This window comes from Dermacentor andersoni, chromosome 7, assembly GCF_023375885.2.
Source record: "Dermacentor andersoni chromosome 7, qqDerAnde1_hic_scaffold, whole genome shotgun sequence".
Taxonomy (NCBI): domain Eukaryota; kingdom Metazoa; phylum Arthropoda; class Arachnida; order Ixodida; family Ixodidae; genus Dermacentor; species Dermacentor andersoni.
The window spans coordinates 161,039,280-161,065,670 of record NC_092820.1 but is presented as its reverse complement, the minus strand read 5'-3'; the positions used below and the strand labels follow the sequence as shown (position 1 = coordinate 161,065,670).

General features: G+C 46.2%; 2 protein-coding genes across 5 annotated transcripts in view; one reads left to right on the top strand and one right to left on the bottom strand.

Moving 5' to 3' along the window:
• The window catches only part of LOC126533170 (uncharacterized), a 38,297-nt gene extending 27,177 nt beyond the window's left edge, over window positions 1-11,120 (bottom strand). The window contains exons 1-4 of the mRNA XM_055071622.2: window positions 10,678-11,120; window positions 10,495-10,540; window positions 2,417-2,598; window positions 1,139-1,186 (exon numbers count right to left, since the gene is read on the bottom strand). Coding sequence (XP_054927597.1) covers window positions 1,139-1,186; window positions 2,417-2,598; window positions 10,495-10,540; window positions 10,678-10,906 — 505 coding nt within the window. The 5' untranslated portion in view covers window positions 10,907-11,120. The remainder of the gene's footprint in view (window positions 1-1,138; window positions 1,187-2,416; window positions 2,599-10,494; window positions 10,541-10,677) is intronic.
• A 428-nt stretch (window positions 11,121-11,548) lies between these two features.
• The window catches only part of Ccdc85 (coiled-coil domain-containing protein 85), a 25,836-nt gene continuing 10,993 nt past the window's right edge, over window positions 11,549-26,391 (top strand). The window contains exons 1-8 of one of the 4 annotated variants that reach the window (XM_050180435.3): window positions 11,551-11,699; window positions 14,785-15,085; window positions 15,966-16,217; window positions 17,757-18,099; window positions 20,113-20,192; window positions 21,350-21,520; window positions 24,372-24,422; window positions 26,023-26,124. In XM_050180435.3, coding sequence (XP_050036392.1) covers window positions 14,834-15,085; window positions 15,966-16,217; window positions 17,757-18,099; window positions 20,113-20,192; window positions 21,350-21,520; window positions 24,372-24,422; window positions 26,023-26,124 — 1,251 coding nt within the window. In that variant the 5' untranslated portion in view covers window positions 11,551-11,699; window positions 14,785-14,833. Of the gene's footprint in view, window positions 11,700-12,072; window positions 12,472-12,757; window positions 15,086-15,965; window positions 16,218-17,756; window positions 18,100-20,112; window positions 20,193-21,349; window positions 21,521-24,371; window positions 25,073-26,022; window positions 26,125-26,391 lie in introns of those variants that run through there. The other 3 variants (XM_055071876.2, XM_055071877.2, XM_055071875.2) reach the window with 3 other exon arrangements.

Below are 26,391 nucleotides of genomic sequence, written 5' to 3'. Positions count from 1 at the left end.
CGTCTAACAACATGCACGTATACCGCAGATATTTGTGCTTGCGTTGCTGTTACAGTCCTTTTCGATGGTTTCCTGCGTTCGTTAATTAAAACATACGTTTTGTCAGCTAGAAGGTCCCGCAGTCAACCAGATTATGAGTGGTTGTGCTTCTCCTCTAAGAGTTTCTTCGATGCCCACATTTTCGACGCCAAGCGTAACTGTTATTTTCAGTTTTGACGACTTTCCTTGTACAGTTGAAATGAAAAAGAGAACCGGCTAGATGATGTAAACGTACGGAATTTTAAAAAGGAAAGTCTGCAATGAGAACTCCGCTGTCATGCACTATAAAATAATTTACGCTCTTAAAACTGAGAAAGGGTACACCTTTCACATGTACTCTCACATGTACACCAAAAAGGGTGTAATCCTCTGAGTTAAATCCCGATTTACACTCTTATTCATGGTTAAGGGTGTAAATTATATTACAGTGTAATAAAGCCAGAGCCCCCTTCATTCCTCCCCTCTAAACATGCACCTGACATCGAATTCTCCGTGCCCATTACCCTGTACGATTATACGGGATACAGTATGAAAACCCGCATGTCCCCATATAAACCATGTTATCAATAAAGGGAAAATCAGACACCAACACCCGTTTGTGACAATTGCTACAAAGGAAACCCATACGGGTTCCTCGAATGAAAAGCCTCACAGTTGAAAAATTCGTCCTGGTCCGGGACTCGAACCCGGGATGTCTGATATTCCCTTTATTAATTACTTCTCTCCACCTTGCGGGTTTCCGTAGAACTATTACGCCACACTCTTGACTTTGCTTCGTGTTGTCGACAAATTCGACTTCGCCCTGCCATCTGCTAGCCGCCTGGTTAGCTCAGATGGTAGGGCGGCTGCTCCGGAAAGGCGGTGGTCCCGGGTTGGAGTCCCGGACCAGAACGAATTTTTCTTCAACTGTGAGGCTTTTCTTTCGAGGAACCCGTATGGGTTTCCTTTGTAGCAATTGCTACGAACGGGTGTATGTCTGACTTTCCCTTCATTAAACCATGTTATCATATGGCATTATGGTAAGGGGTCCATATTGTTTTCGCTATACGTTCTTTTGTTTTATTAAAATGTTGTAAGAGCTGCGGAGCGCAACACTTGCCTTCTTCCTCTTTCGCGAGCGGGAGGCCCGTGCCCAATATGTCCAGATCTGCGAAGAACACAATCGTGTACACCGATGCGCTCGTTGCGACAAATGCCAACGGCATTAGATTGCAAGTGCTTTTTATTTTCATCACGTCAAAGAAGTTTTCTTTTTTTTTTTTTGCATTCTGAGCGTCTTCTGGCACGCTTAATATGGTTCAATGCAGTTATAAACTCTGAAATAATTTCGAATAAGCAAAAGAAAAGGAATCAAAGAATTTAAGGAAGCCCGCAAGAGCGCTCGAAAAATGCCGCGCGACTGGTCGCTCGGCACTTTCTTTTGTTTTACGGGCTATCTTAAACGCTCGAAAAAAAAAAACATTTATGTAGCACGTATTGAGCAACAGAAAAATGTATCGGTAAGGTTTCATGATGGCCTACAATTTTCTGATTGACAATTCTGCTTTGATTATAATATTTGAGAAGTTAATTAAAATAACTAATCACGCTTTTTAGGCGAAATAAAAAAAAATTGTCTCATTTATTCCAAGCGATGGCGAACATTGCCTCCATGGGTCTGTCCAGCGACGAGATACTCGCATATCTTCTTTTTTTTTTGGGGGGGGGGGGGGGGGGGCACAAGTTACGTGGGACACCCTGTATGATTCAGGGACACTGCGCGGCTCCTCGAGACCACAGCGCCAGCTTTAGGTTAGGCGACGGAAAGGGTCGTTCGGCCTGCGGGTGACATACTCTCAAAAGCCGTACGCCACGCTTCTACCATGCATTCTGTATGCCCCCTTTGTTCCCCGTCGTGTTTCTGCACGCGCGACCTGTCTTTCCGGGGGCGGAGGAAAGGGCGTCACGTCTCCGCGACGCCTGAAGAAGCGGAATTTGCAAAGCGACGGCGATATGGAAAGCCTTGAACCCCGAGGGCCTAAAACCCCTTAAACTTCGTAAAGTAGCGACACTCTCCTCTTCCGCCTTCACTCCTCCTCGTTTCCACTCTCTTTCATGCTCCCTCCTCGACCGTGGCGGCGCCTACACTGCTCGCGCGTAGCAACGGCGCCAACATGCGCTCCTCGCCACTCCGTAGACGCTTCTCGAGCAAAAATGGCGCTGATGCACGGCGCGAGGGCCCACGTGATGCTATTAGGCCAATAGCGACGCGGCGTCGGCCTCGGCCAGAGCGCGCGAGGAGGAGACGGCATTCTACAAAGCGTGCCACTACTTTACGAAGTTTAAGGGGCTTTACAAGGGCCATCGCTGCAGGAAGAAGGCGAAGCGATACACGCACGCGACGTGGTTGTCCTGAGCGCCATGGCGCAAGCCAGGATCCCGCCGACGACCACGAGCGCGATGAATGCGCCGCCGACGTAGATGGCCGAGTCCGGGATCACCGCATCCAGCCGACGACTCGTGCTGCTCAGGGCTTCCTCGTTCAGCGCCGACGAGTCCAGCAGCTGCGTGTCAGACACCCTGTGCGCGCGCAGCGCCAAAGCAGAGGTCCACGGCAACGCGTGAGCTTCGACAGCGCAGATCTCCCGACTTCACAGTCTTTTGATAAGACGCTCCCCCCCCCCCCCCCCACCCCGTATACTCCTCGGACCCGTAATGAAATGGTAAAACCTCGCTATAACCAAATTGAAGGGGGAGCCAGAATTACTTCGTTAAACTCATTGCTTCCTTATAGCCCTTATAGCATGTGCTGCAACTTGAATATGCAAGAGAATTTCACTTAATTCCTTATATACGTTATTTCGCTATATACAGTTTCGTTATACGAGGTTAGAGTGGTGATATAAGATAGCTTTTAAATTGTTATCAACAACAGACCTCCTACAAACCTGAAGAACGCTATTCCGTGATCAGGTGGCACGGGCGCATGCTCACAGCAGCTAGTACCTCGACGGAGAGTCCATGGCCGCGATTTTGTAGCGGTGCTTTCCGCTTGATTCTATGCCACTTTCGTCATCCAGCGTTCACGACCGGCTGAGCTCACTGGTAACGCGGGTGAAACGTAGTTCTAACCCCTCAAGCAGCGCGGAAAGCGCGAAAAGGAATAGCATCGGGAACATGCATCGCTGCAAAATCGCAGTTCCATTTTCCAGTTTTCTTCAGATAAAAGCACCCGTTCTTTGCCTAAACATAGAAACAGGGTAAGCATCACGTGGCGGTTCGTTTCCTTGACTTTTCACCCTCTATTGCCGCGTCACCCGGCGACATCTAAAATATAGTGCCTACATCTAGCTTTATTTTACAACAGGATAGTGATTCGTTAGCATTCTTAGGGTACTTCACGCAATAATTGGTGTGCAAATCCATGCCCCATAGGGTGACGCACTCTGTATTTAAAATGCGGATCTTAAAGGCTATGCTTTTACTGGCTGAATGCGGCGGGAGTGATTGTGGGAGCAGGAAACACGTCATATACGTCTGGCTTTGGATATCACTCATTTCTGGGGCTATGTATGTATATATGTATCCGTTTATGTTTGTATCTATGTATGTTTGTATCTATATATGTTTGGATCTAACTGTTCTCGCGCTTACTTGGTTCATTGGGTAGTCAGTGTTCGAATGGATAGCGCATCGGGCTGCTGGGCTGAGGGAACAGGGTTCGAAACCAACCATTCGACCCACTTGGGTCACTGAGTGTGTGGCACTGTGAAAGAGCTTCGCTGAAGGGCGGCATATATATTAGTACACATTAGCACATAATCAATGACCCAAGGCGGACACTAGTTTTCATTTACAGGTTTAATATTGAAAATGAAGGAAGCCCATGACCCCGAGGGATGACAAGGGGTCTGAAGGGGTCACATTCCTGCCGTTCGGATACGGTAGGCGACTAGACGAATTGGCGTCATATCAGGAAATTTGTAGGAGGACGGGGCATATATATATACCTTATAGCACTTGGAGATGTCCATTTAAGGGAACACATAAAGGCGTATACAATCGACTCCCCTTAATTCGACCCTTGCGGGTATGAAATGTTCGGTCGAGTTATCCGAAAGGTCGAATTAACAAACGGCGAAAAATTAATGAATTCAAATGATTTTTGATTGCTTGAAGTTGTAATCTATGTTTCTTTTTTCTTCATCTTGAAACCAGCATGAGGTGAAGAGAGCTTATGTATTCAAAAGTTGCTTCAGCGTGAACGCGACTTCAAACGAGAGTGAACGAATACATGTCTTCACGGGTGGAGGGAACGTCGGCCACGAAAACAAAAATAAATTTGAATAAAACAGCTTCACGCCCAGGGAAGCAGTAGCGCCTTACTGCAGCATTCTCGCTGTAATTATAAGCTGTAGTTTAGCAGCATTGAGTAGTCTCGAAACATGAGACGCTCCTATAACAACGTGGGTACCGTTCTGCTGTGGTGGAAAAGTGGTGTTTGCTTTGACAAGGGTTCAAATTGTTATATGTAGATACACTGCGCGACTACTTCATAATCGTTGCACGAGGTTTCCTTTCACGAATAAAATAGCTTTGCTTAGTTATAACAACATACCGTACAGCGCCCAAAGCAGTGATAGATGCTAGGCTATAGCTATGTTTCTCCTATGTAACGCATGGTCGAAGCATGCGGCATGACCATGCGAGGTCTTATCACTGCGCTAACGAGTGTTTTTTCTTTATTTTATTTTCTTTTAAGAAGAGTATGAAAACCGATATTTCTCCCGTTCTTGTTCATCTCCTCCTTACGACGCACTCACCCGTTTATCGGAAATTGTGTCCTCACAAATAGCCGTCGGGTACCTTTAATGCGGTCCCCTTTGGATATTACTGCATTACAGGGCCAAAAGGCAATGCCGAAGCACTTAACTTATACCCATCATGCTGGTTCGCCAACCGCAGTGACCCCTATACTGAGCAACGCCATCGGCGTCATATAGGAAGCTAACGTATAGACATGGCACAGTGACCTCAGGTCTACTAGACTTGCGTTGCGTGAGAACGATGTCGGTAGCTGACGCAAATATTTTATAACGATTGCCGCTTAGATGTTTCGGGGTACCATTGGGCTGGCCGTACAAGAGCCCTCCTATGTTTTTGTTCTTACGCCAAGCGATCGGATAATGAGAATGTTTTCCAATTCACCCTGGCAATTCAGAAACACCGCTGCTCTTCACCGAATAAAAAATATACAGACGCTACGCGCTGCAAGAATCGATATAAGCGAAGCTTTGTCTGCTGTTCCCGTTCATTGGCGTTACTTGGCTGGGATATACCGACGTCATACGACAGTCGTGACGAGATGTGAAATGTTACCTTGCCTGCTCCGCTCGACGCTTTATTCTGGGTTGTAGCGTTGTATAGCTCACAAAACTGCCTCCTCTCTCTGCATATATATTCCCTCGCTAACCTTCTCCCCATCTCCTCCCTCTACTGTCGTTGCTGTTGCGGGTGAGCACGGAGACAGAAAAGCGCGGCAGCTCCTGCACAGCGTTTGTGAGGGGTCACGCCTAGCTAGGCGTCCACAGGGAATTGTGCAGATGCGATGCGGCGTAAATTTTGACACGAGCTTCTCTGGCCGTCTTTCCTTTGTGCCACACTCCTTCCATATTCCAACGCAGAAAATCAGATGTCGACGTCGTCGCTTGGTGCACAATCATTCTGAACCACAACCGCGCAGGCCCTCCAAGTGGCACATACCTTGCCTTACATTCTTTACAAAGTCGTTCCTCGGAATTTTGAGAATGACAGCTCATAAACAAATGTCACAAAACAAAGCATCGACAGCGCATGCCTTTTATGTTTTTGTGACATGGCCACGTCTCGACTACGTCCTGACGTGGCCGGCGTTAGCGGCATACCGGACAGCAGCAGCCGCAGCAGCCCACAGCAGCAGCAGTGGGAAAGTCGAAGGAAGAGGTAAAGAAAGCTTCGCTTTAAAACTGACATAGCCATAATTGTTCGTCAGATGCCCGGGCACCACGGCTGATGATGCGCGTCGCATGTCTGCACAGTCGTGTGAGATTTCAGCATACTGTAGTTACTGCTGCGCCCACAGGCTACACAGTGGTTCTTCGCTGACCTCGTATGACTGACATCGCGTAAATTTCACGGAGAACGAGCTAAAACATTGCCAAATCGTTCGGCAGCACACCACAGCTCGCCCAAGCGAGAAAGGAGGAAAGGCTCGCCGTGACCCCTTTCCTCTTCGCCCGATGACAAGGTCACGTCGGAAATTGTACTCGGTGCCATGACACCATGATAATGCCGGTGATAACTCCGCGTTTCAAGATAAATTTCAGCCCCAAATTAAAATATCGTATACGTGTTTCCCAACCTTCATGCTCACTAAGTTTCATCCTTATACGCGCAAGTAGCCCGTAGGAGAGTTTCCGCAACTTCTAAAATATGTGCCCGTGCTCTTTTAAGAGGAAGCACAGCCTTGTTAGTAAATTACGCTTAGAGCATGCTTTGTAAGCCAGTGAGGACGCAGGAAGGAAAACACCATGAAGCTTTCGCACCAGTTGGCCGTCACGTCATTGATTTTGAGAGCGTTTATAATCGTGACTAATCAATTTCACCAGCAATGAAGGACTTCACAGCATTCTATAAAAGTAACCACAAAAGCTCCATCCTAGTAAATTCAGATAAATCTTATTGTCTCAGGACGGCCCAAATACGGAGGAGATGGGAAGGGGGAGATAATAAAATACATGACGTCACAATAACGTAACGGTGCTGCTGTTTCGCCGCGACATTTAAAAAAGAAAAACGTTCTAGATAACGAGAACAAATTATTCCTGCGTAATGAATAAGAGTGGAGTTTTGAAAGAAAATGTAACCATGCAGGGGAGGTATTCTGTAAGAGTCCACATAGTGGACATGTCCATTTCGTCTGCTGTTGAAGTTCTGATTGGTTCGGCTGGGCTGCGCATCCGCAGCAACCAGGCGTCACAGCCAATCAGCACTTCAGCAGGAGACGAAATGGACATGTCCACTAGGTGGACTCTCGCAGAATTGGCGGCGAGGAGTTACGGAGTCGCCATCTATCGGAAGCGCCTCGCTGGCGTAGTATGAGGGATCACGTGGCGCGCTCCTCATAGGTTTTGCTGTCAGCGCTCACTGAAAACACCACGCGCGAGCTCTCCCGGACATTTCTGTAAGTACTTTCGAAACGAGATAAGTTTCTCACTGTCTAAATAAGCTTGGGCAAACTGAAAGCACACAATCGTTTACAGACGCTATCTCTTTTCCGAATACGTACAGTGAACGCCACTGCGCGCGGTCGCCGCGATGGAGTCTCCCGAACCGGCTTCTTGCGTGAAAGGTAGGTAAACGCTGAGAGCAAACTATGTGAAATATGTTCTTATAGTGTTTGTATAACTAAATGGAGTGTAATAGAACGAAGCCTCAATGCAGCGATCGCGCAGATTCGCAGCGACCGACTGCGCGTCTGCATGCTTGTCCGCGCACTGTTTTGCTTTCTCCGCGCGCGCGTTTTCGCACCGTGCCATGAGCTTTAGGCCGCAGAATATGAGCATGTGACAGTATACAAGCAACCATTGTTGCGTGGGCGCTATCACAGCTGTTCAAAAATAATTTCATTGTAGACACTTCGACGCCTGATGTGCCGTCGCGACGATTCAATATTTTTTTTTCTTCTAAATTCTTTGACCTTTCAATACTATTTCTCGAGTTGCGTCGCACTGTATGTTTATCGGTGTTCTCAGCGTGCAATTTCCCGCTGCTCCTTTTTTTGTAATCCAGTGCATTTATTCATAACACAAACATGACCATATGCCATGCTTTTTTTTAAATATGCTTCTTACCGCTGCCTTTCCACTCCACTGAACTTGCCAGTATCTATAGCATCGACAAGTTCATAGACCAAACCGTCACGACATTAGTCGGGCAGCGGACTCGGGCGAGCGTCTCAGTGCGCGTTTTCAGAACATCGCAGACCGGGCGCCGTTGCAGAAATCTTCCTCGCGTCTGTGCTTGCTGCATACCCGAGTTGTAGCCGATGACTGTTTGCCGGTTTTATGTTTCGCGAGCCAAGCTTCACGCAGCTTCTTGTCCTGCGGCTACGTGTGAACAAGGCTGACACCGGCCTCCGTTACGTGCGTCCGGCCCTGCGGCACCGAGCAGTAGCCTACCATGTTGCGCGCCTTCAAAGGCAGCCACTACCTATTGTAGTGCTTTCAAGCGTCGTAAAGGAGACACTCGAAGCGGGAAAATGTCGCCGCTAAATGAGGACCGCAGCGTACGAGGGAATTTAAACTCGTTTTCAGCTCGCTTCGGCGCGCCTGAAGCAGCCGACGCGGCCGCTATGTCCACGTGATCCCTCCTAGCACGTCACGCCGACGGTGGCGCCAGCTTTTCCGGTGGTGGAGCTCGAGGCCAATAGCTCCCCAGTAGCCATTTAACGTTGATATTTCTGTGCTCTTTAATCTGGGCCCTCGCTATCTTACACCCGTGCCACGCGGGCGAGGTCTTAAACTGTTAATGGCATCAACCTTGCCCGTGTGGCATGGGTAAAAGGTTTCCTAATGTCATTATATTTCGATCGCCGCTACATGCGCATACTTAATGACGTTAAGCGCCGCGATGGCGATAGCTGCAGTGAAACGGTTAAGTTTGCTTGCCAATCGTAATACAATAAAAAACAATTATCTAGGGAGCACATGTTTAAGAAATGGCATGATAAGCATTAATCGGCGTATTGTATGTAGTTTACTTCAGGAATGTCATTGTTTCACCCAGCCGTAAACTGTTTGAAGCCAAAGCTATCTCGATGGTCAATCCATAGCGTAGCCAAAGCACTGGAATTGGAAAAATAGCGCTCACAGCTTCAAAGCTCTCAAGTAGCGTTCCTGAAGAGTTTGACTGTGTGCTCCAGTTTGTTCTGGCGTATGTGCTTCTTCGAGTCAAGCATCGTCGAGAAATTCGAAGGCTGTATGAGGCCAACAAGGCAAGGAGCCGCCGCCGTGCAATCGAACAGCTTCTCCTGGCTAACGCACTCACGATTAGTGCTCTAGCCGTGAGTAGCGGCAAGATCGCCTGCTGATATCTATGAAAATAAAGAGCTCCTTTAAAACAGTGAAGAATATATTAGTTGTTTTTATCTACAAGTTTGCTTAATTTCGTGAGAATATGGTCACTACGGCCACGGCGGGAACATTGTAAACGAGAGTACGCATTCGACGGCCAAGTGAGTTGTAATAATTGTAAGAACGCACTATACGCCGCGAGAAAGAGCAATTTTTTTTAAAGAAAGTGAAGAATATATTAATTGTTATTCATTAAGAATCCGTTTAGTCTCGGCAGAATGTGGAGACATTGAGATCGAGAGTACGCATTTGATGGCCAAGTGAGTTACGAGAACGCACATACGTCGCGAATAGCATGTTCGTGTGGCACACCGCGAATGACATTAAAGTTTCAGGCATTAGCGAGTTAATGTCATTTTCTGTGCCCGTGTGGCAGGGGTATTAATCACTATCACTTAGTATTAATCATTTTTTCTTTAAAATGCGAAAACATGTAAAACAACTTCGTTCTTACCACTTGGTAGCCTGATTTAAAAATGCGACGTTTACGTCGACGTCAGTTCGTTAAGCGCGTCACTGCATTTCAAGTACATATGTTTAAAAGGTACTGCCTGAGCTAAACCTTTCTTTTAATTTTGCAAGTGCTGCTGCAGCTGCTGATAATCTCGAGACGGGCAGCATTACAGCCCTTCATCACAGAATGATGATGATCCTACGGTGCTTTTTTTTTCCTTTGTAGCGTGTGGGCGTGGCTCTCAAACCCGAGCAGTACACTGTAGACCCGTGCTGTAGCACGGCTGTACTGTATGTAGCGTAGGCTATACTGTATGGCGCCGGAATGTGGGAGTTCCACTTTCGTTGTTTTCTTCTTACACCCTAAAAACAGTTGCAGCCTTCGGGGTGTATATTTGCCACACAACGATAATCGTCATCTGTCTTCTCCGCATTTCTTTTCTTTAACGCGGCGAGCCCGGTACTTTCCAGTAACGAACGGCATGAGCGGTATCAGCATGGCATAGCATTCCCGACAGGAAAGTATAACGAGTGCAGCGTTTTCAAGAAAGGAAATGTGGGCAATACAGATGACGATTATCGTTGTGTGGCAAATTTACATTCCAAAGGGTTTAAACTTTTCTTAGAGTGTATAGTAATAAATATAATATGGTGAAATTTGCGAAAATTGTATTTTAAATAAATACGTTATCAGTCTAGAATGAGCCTAGACTGACTTTAGCGATTCAAATGGTGTCTATGTCGCACAATGTGAACACGAGTACAATACATGTGCACCAAGCCAAATTTTAATCGAACTGAACGGCATTTACCGCGTGATCGACAGTTGTATAATGAATAGAGTACTCACGCTGACGCCTGTGACAGCTGCGACTGCGACTGTTCAGTAGATTCCGCTGCAAAGGAATTCAAGAATGCTCATTGCACCACCCTAAGTACGCGGTTCGCAATTACAGGCACCTCAAAAAAATAACGAACCGGAGTGTTTATTGTACCCAGAAGTGGAGAATGAATCGATTTAAAAGATACTTACAGTCGTCCATGGCATCGGATGGGCCGCCGCTCGCGGCTGCAGCATTCAGGCACCGGCACCTCCTCCTCCTCGTCTTTGACGCATCAAGTTTGGATTGTCGGTTTTTCAAAGCGTTTATTGCGCATGTGAACGTGTCAAAATAATCAGAGGTCCGCGAGCGATATTTTTTTAAGCTTTCCTTGAAAAGGTCCGAAACGCTCTGTGACCGCTCGAGTCCGTTGAAATGCATTTTTGAAGCTGGCACGCAGATGCCCCAACAGCAGCCGGCGAACGGCCGTCGTTTGAATGTTTCGTGACGCGCGTCCCTTTTGCAGCGTCTTGGCGAAGCGTCCACGAAGCCCGGTTTGTGATTTATCACAATCTGAGGCTTATGTTGGACGCTCCAAGGCCGTGCACTTTGCTCGAGGCGTGACCCCAAGTCAAATTGCCGGGCGCGCTCGGAACGAAAACAAAAACTACGATCGAAAAAAAAAGCCGCCATCTTTGCTGTTCATTGTAGTGGGCTTCCTCCCTACAAAAATAACCCTGTCTGAGAAAGAACAATGTTCTGCTGCTTTTATTTGTAATCAATAGTACATACTAATTAAAAGATGTAATAATTTTGTTTCGAATTTCGATACGAGCATACAAGCGTCAAGAAGCAAATGTATTTTTTAACTGCCAGTTCAAAAAGTCTTGTTCAAAATTAAACCACTTTTTTAGCCAGAAATTGACCATTAAGAGATTGAAGCGCCATCTATGTGAATACATATAAATTGTTTTTTGTAATTTTAAAAGCAAAATATGTACATCGTAACTCTTCGAGCTTTTCCACGGTTCGCGAGCGTTTGTAAATGTGTGGGCCGAATATTGCAGCAAAGTTCGTGGTTATTACCGCTGCAGAACTCCGTGATGCTGCACGCCGGATAGAACAGCCGCATACCTTCGTTTTCGTTGTTTACTTTTCGTTGCCATGTTGACCGTATGTAAATACACGAATCGGATCGAAAACCTCACGCAACCGCGCGACACTTTGGAGACACGTAAGTCACGTGGAGCTGTCGATCGCCGTTGACCGTCCGTGCACGCTTCTGTAATCGTTGGCAGCGCGATCGTGCTCGAATTAACAGTCTTTTCGTTGTCGTGACACGTTGTTGTAGTGGTTGAAAGTTCGCTTGGCGCGCGCTGCTAGGCTTTTTCGCGCTCGCGTAGCAGTACCTGTTGCGTCGCCTTTTGCGAAGCGATATCGGAGCACGTGCTGCCGTACGAGCTTCGCATTTTATTGCGATCAGTGCCAAATATTTCGTTCTTGCGAGCCGTCCGAGTTGCGGGTGGTGTGCCCTGGAGGCCGCGCTGAAAGCGGTGTCAAAAGTTACTTGCGGGGCATAACCCCGCCGCAACCGAGTTCGTCGAAACGAGCGGGCGGGCGGGCAAGCGTGCGTGATCGCTTTTTACTTTGATTTGTTGATCGTTACTATTTGAAACACGTACGACGACGCGCCGCTGGTTTCGCACGCTCCCGGTCTCCCTGACCTATTTGGATTTGGCAACTTTGGTGCATAAGGTTTTGAAGAAGAGTGTGTTGCCGCCGACTGCGACGGAGCTGCGGAGATAAAAATAAAAAAGTGCGAAATAAAAGCGACACGACTTGTGCAATTACGCGAAAAGCCGGCGGCGGTGCCACAAGTGCGTAGTACACGAGTACGCGTTCGTCGCGAACCTGAACCTAGGTGACCCGTGCCGTTCGACGCGTCGTACGCGGCCTCAGTGCATCTCTTTTTTTTACTGGCGTTACGTTGAGACGGCTGCTCCCAGGTTCGTACGAAATTTGTCTCGCCCGGTATGACGGGCTCGCTACTCGCGCGTATGCAGCTCTGTGACTCCAGAAACGCTTACATGTGCTGAAAGTTCTGTAGAGAGACTGATAATATCTCTCTGTGCTATCCGGATGAGTGTGGCATGGAATCGACAGTATTGACTGCATGCAAGCGACCTGTGGTGCGACTACATCTTTACGAACTTTAGCATGCGTTACGCTGCGCCCAATGCGCATGCGCACTACCGGTAACTGTATGCTAAATAATCGGTGACGGTGCGCGTCGTATTTGGAAACGCTAAATGACAGCGCCAGCAACTACATTTCAAGAAGCCACTTCACATATAAGACCCTTGATTTGACAACTATTTTCGTAAATGAGCAGAAATTCTGGTATCAGCACATGTGAATGAATGGAAGCGCAACCATGTTAGCAACACAGTTTCTGATCTCAACAGTTTGTTGTTCGCGCGTGTTCATACTGAGGACGGCGTGACTTCTGTTTCTGTTGGCACTGTACTGAAACTTTGTTCCAAGCAGGGTAATGTCAGGTAGTTGTTGCTGCTTCAAAGCCACAAAAGTTGTGATGCCCTTGTGAAAAAATAACTGACAAGCTGAACTGTGATAACAGCCCATTCTCACTTGATGGCAGCTTACATTTGATAACTTGTAGAGGTAACTCAATTAAATGAATTAGCTTGATTTCAGCGTACTCGCCTCCAAGAGAAGTGAGTGACAGTGCAAGTGGCTGAAAGGTGCATTTCGGCACATGTGCAGAGCCGGACAATTTAAGACGTCCATTGATGGACTGACTTTTAATCTCAATCAGTCGAACATAAGCAATCGCTTGGCACAGGTGACTTAACACGGTGGCACTGGGAATACACCCTTCCATTGCAAAACACATAATTCGTTTCAACACTCAGCCACAACTACATTCAGAACTGCTGTGTACTTGTAAATATCAGTGCACATCAAGGCACATGTGTGGCTCAAGTCAATCTGGAGCCCTCCACTGTGTCATACCTTAAAAGGGCTCTGAAGCACTTTTTTAACTGATCACAGAATGGCCTCACTATTAAGAGTGTCATCTCGTGAATTTCACGGCACAAAAATTTTTCGCATCCTTCAACTATGAGTGGAGTTATTGCACAAATACCCGGCCTTGTCACTCTTTTCGTCTCCACTAGCATGCTGCAAGCTACACAGCAGAGAAGCCAAGGGGGCAAAGCCCTGGCCAAAAGTTGCGTTGCGGCGCCCCATGGCAGCCTACGCAGCACGCCCCTGCCATCTCAGAGGCCATGCACAGCAGACACAGCTATGCACAGTGCAAAAATAAACTGATTTTTCTCTCTTTTTGAGATCTCGGACACATATAATTTTTATTCATGGAACTCAAAATTAGCCATTATGCATTACAGGGAACACTCTAGCGGTCACGAAATCAGCCTATAGTGTTGGTGGGTCCAGTTGCTTTTGATCACGCTGCATGACAACAGTGCAGAAGCGAGAGCAAGCAATTTTTCACCGTGTTTGACAGGAGATAATAAATTCCCTGCTGCATGCAGTACAGTAATATTTGGTTCCCATGTTCACAGCAGCCTCTACAACAGATCAAAAACATTTTCTTACTATGTTCAAAAAAGTGTTTCAGGGCCCTTTTAACGGCCCAGGTGGCTATGTTCCCAATCATTCCTTTTAGGGGATTCATTTATTTTTGCATCACTCAACATTCTCCAGTCACTTCACTGGAGTGATAGGTGTCGTGTCAGCACAGTTGAGGATTACATGACATGGAAGAGATGTTCGTGCTAGGTGCATCGGCCACAACTCTTTTCGTCAAGTCCACTTCCATTAGTTTAGCCAGTCAATATTTACTGATAGGGTGTTAGGTGATAGGTGTGGTGTCAAGACAATTAACAGGGATGCAGAATGTTCCTCTCAGACCACACAGCCAGCTCTCATCGTGTTAGTTCTCTTGTTCTTTGCTGACTGACCAATTGACAGCTTTTAGCTCGATGACATCCACACAACCCTGCTGGCATCACATTGTGTAAAGGAGAAACTGGCAGAGGCCAGAAAGGAACATGAGAAGTCGTTTTTTTTTTTTTTTAATTTTGACTGCCTTGCTGCGCACAGCGCTGCCATGATTGGCAAAGATGATCATCACAGTATTTTGTACACGAAGAGCGTGTTTATTTAAAATTTGTTCACAATGTCAGTGATAGGTCAGGGGCCCTTTAATGTTCCGTCTACACACGGCATGCTAGTCCGTGTTGATTGTGAGCCTTCTTTCCCATCTACACTTGCAGCAAGCTGCGGCTGGTAACTAACCACCCTGTCGTCAGCCCCAGACCATGAATGATCCGGAACACAGCCAAGGGTCCGGACGGTTGGGACAAGCCACCGGCAGCGGCCAAGCCTGCAGGCGGCCCAGAGCCACCACAAGGCATGGCTGCGGTGGCGACACCTAGGGGACGACCAAGCAACGAGGAGCTGCTGCGCAAGCCGCCCCAGGAGATCCTCCGCTGGCTGCAGAAGGTCGAAGCGGAGAACCTCAAGCTCATGTACGACCATGGTGCGATGATGCAGGATGTCAACCGCCGCATGCAGGTGAGGGAAGACAAGTGGGACAAAATGGTGATTTGGTTTAGTTGATTGATGTTCATGTTGAATTTTCTTTAAAACTCAACAACAAACACGAGAATGTTGGAGACAAAAATGAAATAGGGCAAGCGTTTCACTGGCAACTAATAGTTTTTTGCAGCAAAGCTGTTAAGGGGAGCTCTGCAATGGTTTTCATGCGGCAACTGTGAAAGCCAGCAAACTGCGCTCAGACTGCTTTGCAGAATAACATAACCACTAGTGGCTGACGATGAAAACATTTATTCAGTCCTCGTTTCCCAAGTTCACATCATTGGCACTCTCTCAAAACTGTGGTTGTCCTCTGTGCCTTCCGTTACTGTTTGAGATTCTCTTCTCCATCACCTTGAAGCTCTCTATGATGGTGTAGAGCAAAAGCGCACACCATGTGTTCAATATCCACATGCACATTTTGCAGTGATGCTCTCTTAATGCACCTGAAAGTGCAATGCAGCTTAACCTACTGAACAACAATTCATCACAAAGCAGACAAGTACATACACTGGATCTATGCCGCATGATGAGCATGATCACAATTCGGTAGGACACATTGACGATGAAAATGCAATTATCCATTGGACAGTAACTAGTGCTATCTAGTAGTGGCTTGCAGACAGTAAACAGCAAGCAACAGGTCACAGCTACAGTCTCGGAAGCCATGCATGCGGGAATGTACGTGAAGCTTAGTGAAACTTTTTCTCCCAAATATTTGCGCTCCAAAGTGGGGGTCCGGTCCTTAAAGAAGGGCGGGCCTTATCTGAATAATTAAGGCTGACTCGGGTCTTATTGCGCAAGTATTGTCTGGTGACTTTTCTAAGCAGTTCATCTTGCATGGTGCCTCTTGCCCCAGGTGCACCTGATGGAGATCCGCCAGTTGCGCGAGGTGAACGAGCGGCTGCAGCGCGACAGCCAGGAACTGCGCGATCTCTGCTGTTTTCTGGACGACGACCGGCAGAAGGGGCGCAAGCTGGCCCGCGAATGGCAGCGCTTCGGTCGCTACACAGCGTCCGTCATGCGCCAGGAGGTGGCCGCCTACCAGGGCAAGCTGCGGGGCCTTGATGCGCGGCAGCAGGACCTCATCCGCGACAACATCCAGTTGAAGGTCAGTTGCAATGCTCAAGTTGTAGGGCAAATCCAGACGGGCGTGCCCCATGTATTTCGCAGCCAGGTTGGTTGTGCGAAGCCATTGACGTTAGAAACCACTGCTGATCTCAAAATGCATTGTTTTGATAATGCTTTATTTTTCGCTGCACCAATTCACACAAAAATGAAGACAGACTGCTATTCATGGCGTCCATACTGCGGAGCGCATGATATGGTCTGGCCGTCTTGCATGCATTGCAGCGGCAGCAAGGAGCGGGCTCCGAGTTTAACTTGCCTTGTACCGCAGCTCTTGATCGCGCTACAGGTTTGTTGTGAAGTGAGGTCACTTGTTGTGAAAGTTAAAATTACGTCAGCGGTTTATTCTGCTGTGCACTGCTTTGTGTGCAATAACTGAAGCCGATGTTTGTGCCACTGGCGGCGGGGCCCACTTGGGCCGGGCGGCCAGCACAACGAGAAGCTGGCTGGCTGGCTCTCCGCCATTGTGCCGGCCGTTAATCTCGTGCAGGTAACTACCATTATTCAGTAACCAGCATCCGGAAAACAGCAGACAGCAAGGCACCGTGCCGTATCGCTGTATGGTTACAGTGAAACCTCGTTAATTCGTATTTCACGGGGCTGAAAATTATCTCCGAATTAATCTAATGTCGAATTATTGGGGGTATCAAGAAAACAATGAGAAAATGCATACTATGTCAACAAACTTTTATTTACTGAATTAATCAGCAAATCCTGTTTCTTTTTTGCACAAAAGCAGTGTGGAAGCTGCAATTCTCGTCTCATGACTGATTAGCGCTTGCAGCGGCGAAGGCCTCCTTGTGACTTCCTTTACAGTGCGGCCGCGGCGCATCTTCATCTGAGACGCTTTTCACTACCTCGCGCACATCCCGATTATTTTTTTCGCCAGTCTTGCTGGGTCGCTGCCCACAGCGATGCAGACGGGGCTCTTCATCCTTGACAGCTTCGCACTGAGTAAAAACGAAACTACTGTTTGCCACAACCATTGCAAAAGAAACTACGGCTGCTGTCAGCGTCATCATGGATGGCGACTATGCAGTGTTGAAGGCATGCGGCCAATGCGTTATTGGCTATCGGATTCGCTATCAGATTTTTATTTTTTATTTTTATAAACAGCTTCTTTCAGAGCCACCTCAGTGATGTATTGGCAGAGTTGTGCAAGTCCGATACTCTGTCCGTGACCCTCTCCATCTGAGAAATACCTATAAAATGGTGCATTTTCTGCGTGCATTCGGTTTTTCGGACGTTTTCGCTGTACTTGGGAGTCTGAAATATCTGACGTTGACGGTATGTAAGGTTTTGCCATTTCACAACACACCATGGCCCTAATTTTGTATCGAATGGACCTAGGATAAATGGGCTTTTCAAGCTGGATTATTACAGTCTGTTGTAATAAGCACCAGCCGTATAAGTGGAACCAATATGTCCAAGGTACAGCACTTGGCATTACAAAAGTGACAGGTTTCCTGCTTAACTATTTCACAAACTGACAAGGTTCGTCAATTTCTGCTGCCTCCGCCAGGAACTCTGCCTCTACCTGGATCAGGAGCGGTCGCAGACGCTCTGCACAAACTGTGGCGGTGTTCTGCCCGAGGGCCGACGCGATGATGGCGATGGCAGCTCGTCCTCGACCATCACCACTCAGGATGAGCTCCCTTCCCCTTTGCCTTCTTCCCCACCTCCACGACCCTCACCATCACTGCCTCCTGTGCCTTCCAGTGGCATACCCAATGGCACGGCGAACGGCCACGTACGACCGCCCTCCGTTGTCCCAAACGGAAGCCGGCTGCCCAGCCGGAGCCAGCCGCCCATGAGAACGCCTGCCATCAAGGAGGCGATCCATCGGCATAGAACCGTCATCAATGGTGAGAGCATTTCTCAACATCTTGTCGCAGTGTAATGACGGTGAAATGGCAGAAACGCCGCCGCCGGTAAGAGTGGATAAAGGGCCCCTCACTAGGTTTGGCCATTTTAAACAGACAAGCGCAGCGCATTCTTCACACACTGATGGTTTTTTTCTGCAAAGCTTTACAGGCATGCGTGCCCGTGTAAACGGCTGAAATTTCAAGCCACACGCCGTGATGTAAATGCAGTTCCCGCGACTTTGGTAAATCGTCCAATGAGGAACGGCAACTCTGCCACCGAAAATGTGCCGCACAGCTAAAAGGGAAGAGAAGGGGAAATAATAATTAAAAAAAATAACAGAGGTGAGGCACATCACGTGAATGTGATGTAGTCCCATGGCTCCGGTATATGAGAAGGAGGGAAAGGAATGTTGCCTGCGGACGCTATTCGAGGCAGAGTGTGCTGCCGTTGGCAGTCGTACTTACCTCATGGCAATATGGTAACCAGGCATTCAATTCCTTCTATCTGCCCCAAAGATAAGCAGAATTGAAAAATTATGTCGATAGAACTATCTTTAGACACCGTTTTAGAACTTCCAGTGTATCACTAAAATATGCATTGGGATTTATTGAGGCGCCCTTTAAAAACAATCTAACTTCCATATTGGACAAGCTTGTGGCCAGAGAGGAAATGTTTAGGCGACACACACAGCGGCAAGCATGACCATCAATCATTGAAGCTAATCTCACTGCTCTGGTCTGTCAAATATGTGCATGTGCGTCATTGTACGATCTAGAGCAATTGCTGGTTCTTGAGCAGATTAGAGATTGTAGAACAATAGTTGTATCACAAATTGCATGAAGCACTTTGTTTTGTGTCTGTATGTGCTCTTTCAGTCATGTTTTATAACATTAGTGCACAAACTAGCCCACTGTCAGACTTTTCCGTTTGAGAGAAAAAGAGGAACTTCCGTAAAAAGACTGACAACCTAATTTCATGGTACCTATTTCTTTAATGCAATGGAAAGCTTACTGGTCACAGTGTCTAATTGGGAAGTGGTAATGCGGAAAACGTTGTGGAACATTTTTTATCAGAATTTTTTTATCTGCAGTGAGGATGTAGTCGTTCACTGGAAGCATGCTGAAAACGGTGATAGGTGAGCGCGATAGCGATTATATGGCAGCATGTGGGAGGCAGATATATGGGGCCATAACTGTGAGAAAGTATTATTTTGTTCATCAAGTCGATGTTCCTGTGATTCATGTTTTCCGAAGTGAGTAAGTATTTCTGCGATAATAGCTTTGTGTTTTCTTGGTTTCCTGTCCAACTGCTTTGGTATATAACCACACAAAATGAAACTACACGTAACGAATACGAAACAATGCTTTTACACGTGATACGAAGTTCAGCGTGTTGCCATAGCCATGCGTGTGCTTTTGATTTCTGAAGCATAGCGTAAAGCGCAAGTGTCTAATAATATAGCAACTGCAATTTTAAGCAATAATTATGTTATACTTAGTAACAGCCAACTTACGTACAGTCATTTCATAGACTACATCTGAAGTACCAAGATTTCACGGCCAGGCCCCGCCACTTAGTGGTTTTTGAGACTTCCTCTGCCAATTTATTATTATAATTCCTACTTACATCGCGAACAGTGTGCTGGATTCTATCACTGTAAGTCGCGGTCATTTCATTTCCATCAAGGTCTCGCAACACATTCTGGCAGTCCCTTTAATGACATTCTCCTAGGAACACTAATTCCATTCTACTATATGTTTGTAACACAAACTGTATTTCAGTCTCTTTGCAGAGGGCATACTGTTCAGCATGACTTGCAGTCATGATAATTGCTTGGATAAAGTGTTCAACCAAGTTGAACACATGCTTTGGCTGAATAAAACATTGAATATTTCGTTAATTCACTCATTTGTGGGGAACAATTGTGTCTGAGATGCCAAATATGACTGCATAAAAGCTTTGCTCGTGCTCTGTAGTATCGACTAATAACCTTGGCATTTCTTTTTTGGCAGAGCAAGTCTTGCGGTATATTCGGAATTTGGAGAAACGCATCGAGATTCTGGAAGCTGAGAAGGGCGTCGTCAAAAACATTGTAAGTGGCCTTTTATTTTTTTTCCTTGTGCAGTATGCAGCCACTTGCAGTATGACCATTTCATATTACCTTTAACATTTTATTGAATTTGATCTGCTAGCATATTTATGGAACACTTGTCTATGGCACGCTGATTGAAAGAGTAACTAGTACTAACATGGAAATTAGTCCAGTATTGCCACATTTACAAGCAGAAGTGCTAGTAGATGTGTTAAGCCGGTGCAGCAGAGCACTGAACTGTCCTTTCTCGACTTACCTGCTTAGTAAGTGTAATAGAGTATCTCCTTATTATAGTGCCGGACACATGAGGCGGTAGCACCACAGGGCGGCGCCACCTCCAACCTGGTGTGCCCATATTTATTGTTGAAGCGTGGTGCATTTCTTTTCCCCTGTTTGTGCCTTGTGCATGTAAATAGTGTTTACAAAAATGAGCCTGATTTACTGATATCATACGCCTTGCCAGCAGTGCTGCAAACGCAAACGTGAAATGCTCCGCAGTGGGTGCTTTCTGCAGAAAAACTTGCGCATCAATTGAGCATGGACTAGTTGTCGTAAGTTTGTCTTAACAGAATCGATCTGCGATGTGTGATCATTGCTGGTTCTTGTGGCTCCTGGGCAATGTGTTCACTGTCATTATCCGCTTGCAGAGGCAAGACTCCTCTAATGTTTCTGTAGCGTCAGCCTTGCAGGTTTCCGCATTAACGTCGACGCTAGCATAGTTTTTTATGCCCACAGAAATGCCATTTGCGTCTCGTGTAGCTAGCAGAGTCTGCTCCTCCAAGTCTACTGATCTGGGCCTCCAACTGTCACTGGCGGCTGCGAAAGTGTCCAAATTGCATGTCCAGTTCGATAACGAAATGTTTCGAATTCAGAACGATTGCATGAAATGTGAGAGGGGACAGCAATGTGGGTTGTGTTAAGCGGATTTTTTTTCCGCCACGGGTCAGTGAGAAACCAATCGAATATTCATTGTTGAGCCTATCCAAAAGTTCAGCCTAATTGGGTTTAGCTTTAACAGGAGTCTACTGCAATTGGAGATTGCCAGAAGAGACCTGTGTCCTGCAGTGAACGCAGAATAGCATAGGATGATTGAAGCTTGTTCAAGTGACATTATTTAGTTGTTGTTTTTTTTCTTTTTTCCACCGCATGTATTGCAGCCTCTTGAGGAAGTTCTGCATAAGCCACCACAGCAGCCGCAGGGAGGGCTCGATAAAAAGTACCAAAGTGGAATTCCCCGTGGTCCTCAATATCGGAAACCTGAAGACGCTGGTCACATTCTGCCGCCACCCGTGTCACACGGCACTGGAAAAAATACCTCAGATAACACGGTCAGTACATTTATTTATTTGTTTATTTATTTGTTTATTTATTTATTTATTTACTTACTTACTTATTGTACTTCAAAGGCCCTCAACTGAAGGTGTTACACAAGGGAGTGGCAGGGGCAATAGCGAAAATAATCTTGTTTCGAAAGAAAGAAAATGTAAAAGCAGACTCTATACAGTGCAGTATACAGGATGTTTCAGCAAACACTCTCAAAAAATGTTTTTTTATTGGCTGTGCCAAATAGCACAATTCTAGCTCACGAGCTGGTCTACTCGAAGAGGCGGACATTACTTGAACGAAAAATTGAAATGCATCATCAAGTAATTAACAAAAATTCACTAATTCAGTTTCCAACTTAATTACCATATCGCACATATTGTAATTGACCAATTCTAGCAGGTGAGACTGCAAGGCATATCCACTTGGAAGCACAAAAGTAACTGAAACGCCAATGCATTTCTCAGAAAAGTTCAGGCATTATTATATCGAAATTTGTGTCATCCTGAGAATTAGATTCAATTGATCTGCCTTGCCAACTCCCTGGCTAGAATTTGTGAATTGCAATTTGTGCCTTAAGGTAATTAGTTGAAAACTTAATTAGCTAATCTTTGTTAATTATTAGATTATCCAGTTAAATTATTATTATATTTTTCAAGTAATGTCCGCCTCTTCTAGTGGACCAGCTCATGGACTGGAATTGTGCTGTCTGCCATAGGCAACCTTTAAAAGATTTTTGAAAGCGTTCGTTGAAACACCCGGTACTATTATGTTATGAAAAAATATGAAGTGCAAGCAGAAAGTCTAAGTGTCAACGACGACTGTCTCAACACAAACAAATCTGAGAGGAAAATAAAGTAAAAAACAAAAGATTAGAATGTTACAACAGTAAGCAAGGTTGGAGAAATTTTCAAAATCAGTTTTTGTGGCAATATGACATCACAAGCTGTTACAGTTGATATTGGTGCAGGGGAATGAAGGACCATGCATAATGTGATGTATTGCATGGGACACGTCTCACTTTGAAGGTATGATCGGTCAGGGAAAAAGTAATGATGCAAGGGTTGAATCTTAACATTGCCCCCTTCATGTGTCAAATAGTTCTGAAGTGGATGGTCTGATGAATTCTTGTCTAAGAAAACAAAACGGACGCTGACCAAGATGAACAAGTTATTAAAAACTTGACATTTTGTCCCCCCCCCCCCACAGGAACCTTGTTCACAACAAGTTCCTTATTATGAACAAGGCTCTTATGTGGAGGCCAAGACGTCTAGTTCCTTGTGAGTAAAGCTTCCTTGTGAGAACCGAAAGGTCTAAGTTTTTAATAATTTGCTCATCTTAGTCGGCGTCTGTTTTGTTTTGTTCTCGAACTAGTTCTGTGTCTTGAAAATTTGTTTTAAAGATGCCAGCAAGTACGGTATTTACTCGAATCTAACGCACACCTTTTTCCAATAAAACGGGTCCAGAAATTGCGTGCGCATGAGAATCGAGTACGACCCTAAATCTGCATTACTATATCGCCATTCGGCATTTCATTATGGCTGCCTCGTACTTGCTTCGAGCCTAGATGCCGTAACTTCCTCCATATGCTGCAGTATGTGTGCTTAGGCAACGCTTCCTTTGGCTTAGGTTAGTGCACCATCCGTCTTGCCGTTTTCCGCGTTTGCTCTATCAGCATGGAAGTGGCGACTGCAAAGACATGCCGAGTTCATCACGATGCCGCAATTAAAAGGAAAGCGATAACGTGTATGGAGACTGATGGGAATTGGGCCACGTCACAGGTGTTCAGAGTTCTCGAAACTTGCATGCGGGACTGCCGCAAACAGGGAAGGCACTTTACACCGGCGGCTGCTACGTACGGCGTTGCCACGCTGTGTTCTCGTCGTTTAGTTCGCGTTGAAGCGAGAGGCTGCACAAAGGTCAATTTCCTCACTCCTGCTATCGCTCTTCCTTGCTCTAGCGTTATGATAAAGAGTTTCTGCGGTTATTGAGTTAGACATGTTTATGTTTGCTTGTGCGTACGTGACACCATGCTTGTTAACTTAGTTAGTAAACAGATGTTTAAAAGTTTAAGTTTATACAGCCAATGAAACTACTATCCTTCCTTTCGTATAGCTGTCTACTAATTTGCTATCATAATCGATGCTTTGCCTTTCGGGCGAAACTGTGACTTTTTTTATTTATTGCAACTTTAGCGCATTGGGAGTGTAAGTTTTTTCCAAATGAGCGAAAGTTGTATTTCTGTATGAAAGAATGAGGTGCACAGTAGTACTGTAAAGGACTTTTCTTTTTTTAGGTGACGGCAAACGGGTGCGCGTTACAGTTGAGGGTGCATCAGAATCGAGTAAATATGGTATTTCAATGCACCGCTGTGATAACTGCTGTGGTAGCGTAATTTGTAAAGCGCTGCACTCTTAATGCAGAGGAAGTGGGTTTAGCGCCCAAATGCAGGAAATTCTCTTTTCGTCGATTTTCCATCTCTATTTTGCTTATCATTACTACCTTTCGATTAAATGTAACTGTTAATACTCCCTGTGCTTTCTCAGGCTTCATTGTCTGCTTTCTGTACATGGCTGTAATGAACAACAAAATAATATTTAGCCCCTCCGATCCCTTCTTTTCGTACAATTTTCTAGCAGACTCTTTTGCTGCAAGTGCAACTTCGCTACTTTAGGGTTTGAGGAACGGACAGAATGGTTGGGTGATGGAAGGTTCTTGCTGAAGGGAAAGGTGCACGATTTCTTAATGTAGCTGTCAGTAATAAGGTAACAGTAATTAACATGACTGTGCAAGTGTGCTCATGACCTCTTGCATTCAGTGCCGCAGACAACTTGATCTTGAGCTTGTTGTTTCCAGGAACCATATGTGGGTGTGGCAAGGCCGGAGGCAGTGGTACACGCCATGAAGGTGAGCAAATGCTACCTGTGAGCCATTTTTTTTTTTTTTTTTAAGTGCGAAGCATTCTTTGCCTTCTTCTTGTCACTTTGCAGTAGGTAGGTAGGTTGGTGTGTCATCCGCTCTGAGAAAAAATGATGCGGGAACTGAGCCTCTGCCATCGAGCGCACTGTCCAGGTGCTCTAACCATTATGTCACGATTGCACTCACTACTTCTCTTGCTCACAAGCCAGCTAATTCTTTCAAAGACTCAGCATGTGCGTCCTGTGCCACTTTTTCACCTTCTACGAACTTTGGCTATCGTGTTCACGGCAGTTTCCTGCCGATCGCTTGCAAACCCTGCTTCATGCACACATCCCTCAGTGCAGCCTGTGCACGTCATCTCGCGCCGGATGTCAGTGTATTCCTCTACGGGTGCAAATGTATATCAAGGGTGAACTTCCTGCAACAGCATGCTGCTTGACACTCCCACCGGCCTAGGCCTAAGTTGCCTAAGCGACTCTTTGGGAGTCGGCAGCCAAAGTTGCTGTTTGGTGCAGAGTCGACGAAATAAATGCCTCGCAGTGGCTATGTGGCACCTGGAAAGTGGAGGAACCACCTCGCCAACGAAAGTGCGGGCCTGCATCCCGTTGTATGCTTCAGTTCCCCGACACACTCAGCTGCTTGGTCTACCTGTTTTGCACATGCACAACCTTTGAAAAAAATGTTTTGGTTGTACAGTTGAACCCACTTAGAATGGTACCGGTTTTGACAACATATCGGTTATAACCATGAAAAGCTGCTGCACCGTCAACTTTTGTATGTGTTCTATGGGGAAATAATCCGCTTCCTACAATGTCCCCATGCCGCATTATCAGCTATAACGATGAAGTCTGGCTGCTGGCAAGCTTCGCATAAAGCAGGCAAGGCTGACGGACATGCGGTTTTCTTGCGCAAGCCAGCAGGAAGTATGTGGCGAGATGCTTGTGGCGATCACGTCCCAGCGTTTTTTCTGGATTTCTCAAGCTGAGATGCTGCCGCGGCAACCTTCCTGCATTTTTTAAAAGACGCCTTTTGGATCCACCAAAGCGATGTCTTGGCGGAGCTTCTATGTCACTTGCCACCCGTGACCCCTCTTTGCAGTTATAGCAGTGCCATTCTTGAATGCCGACAGCCACGGCTTGTTAACAACACGCGATCGGAGTGTGAAGGAAGCAAAGTTAAACAGTTAAATGAGTCAACACAATCAGAATCCGCATGGAGAAAGGTGGTGGGGAGAACTGGCCTCCCCGCCATTATGGTTTTCTCAGAACAGCTATGCCATCCCCCATTGTTTTTTCATGCAACCCGGTTATAATGATTATCGGTTATAATAATGGAATTTTTGTGGCACTTGAATCTTCTTATAAGTGGGTCTGACTGTAGTGCAAAAATTCGTAGCTCTGGCTACTTAACATTATTAAGTGGTCTGTCTATGCTGTACTAACTAGTATGACAATTTTGAATGCAAGGCACTTCTTTTCCTAGAATTGTACAATTGATTAACTAGCCACTGCACATTTGCTCTTGCTAATAAAGTTATGTAGCTGTAAATTTGAGGTGCGTTTCTCATATTTATAATCGTAAAATGCAGGTCCTTGAGGTTCACGAGCAACTCGACAAGGCTTTGGACAGTGAGCTGGAGTATGAAGAACTTGCTGAAGGAGAGAAGGCACTTGTGCGCGAAATGTGCAATGTAAGTATCTGGTAGCTGGGAGTGCCATTTGAACTATTTCGGTGGCTCTAAAGTATACTCAAAAGGAGTATCAATTGCCAAGTATTCAAGCTTGGCGAGCCGCAGAGCCGTGGCGGCCATCATTGCTTGAATGCTGGTGTGCTACGGCGAGCGTGTGCTTAAGGCCAGGCTTTGCGTACACTTGCCAATGTGTGCTAGCTTGCACCTACATGCCTATGAGCCTGCTATGCCTCAGGAGGAACGGTGGTCAGCATCCACAAAGGATGC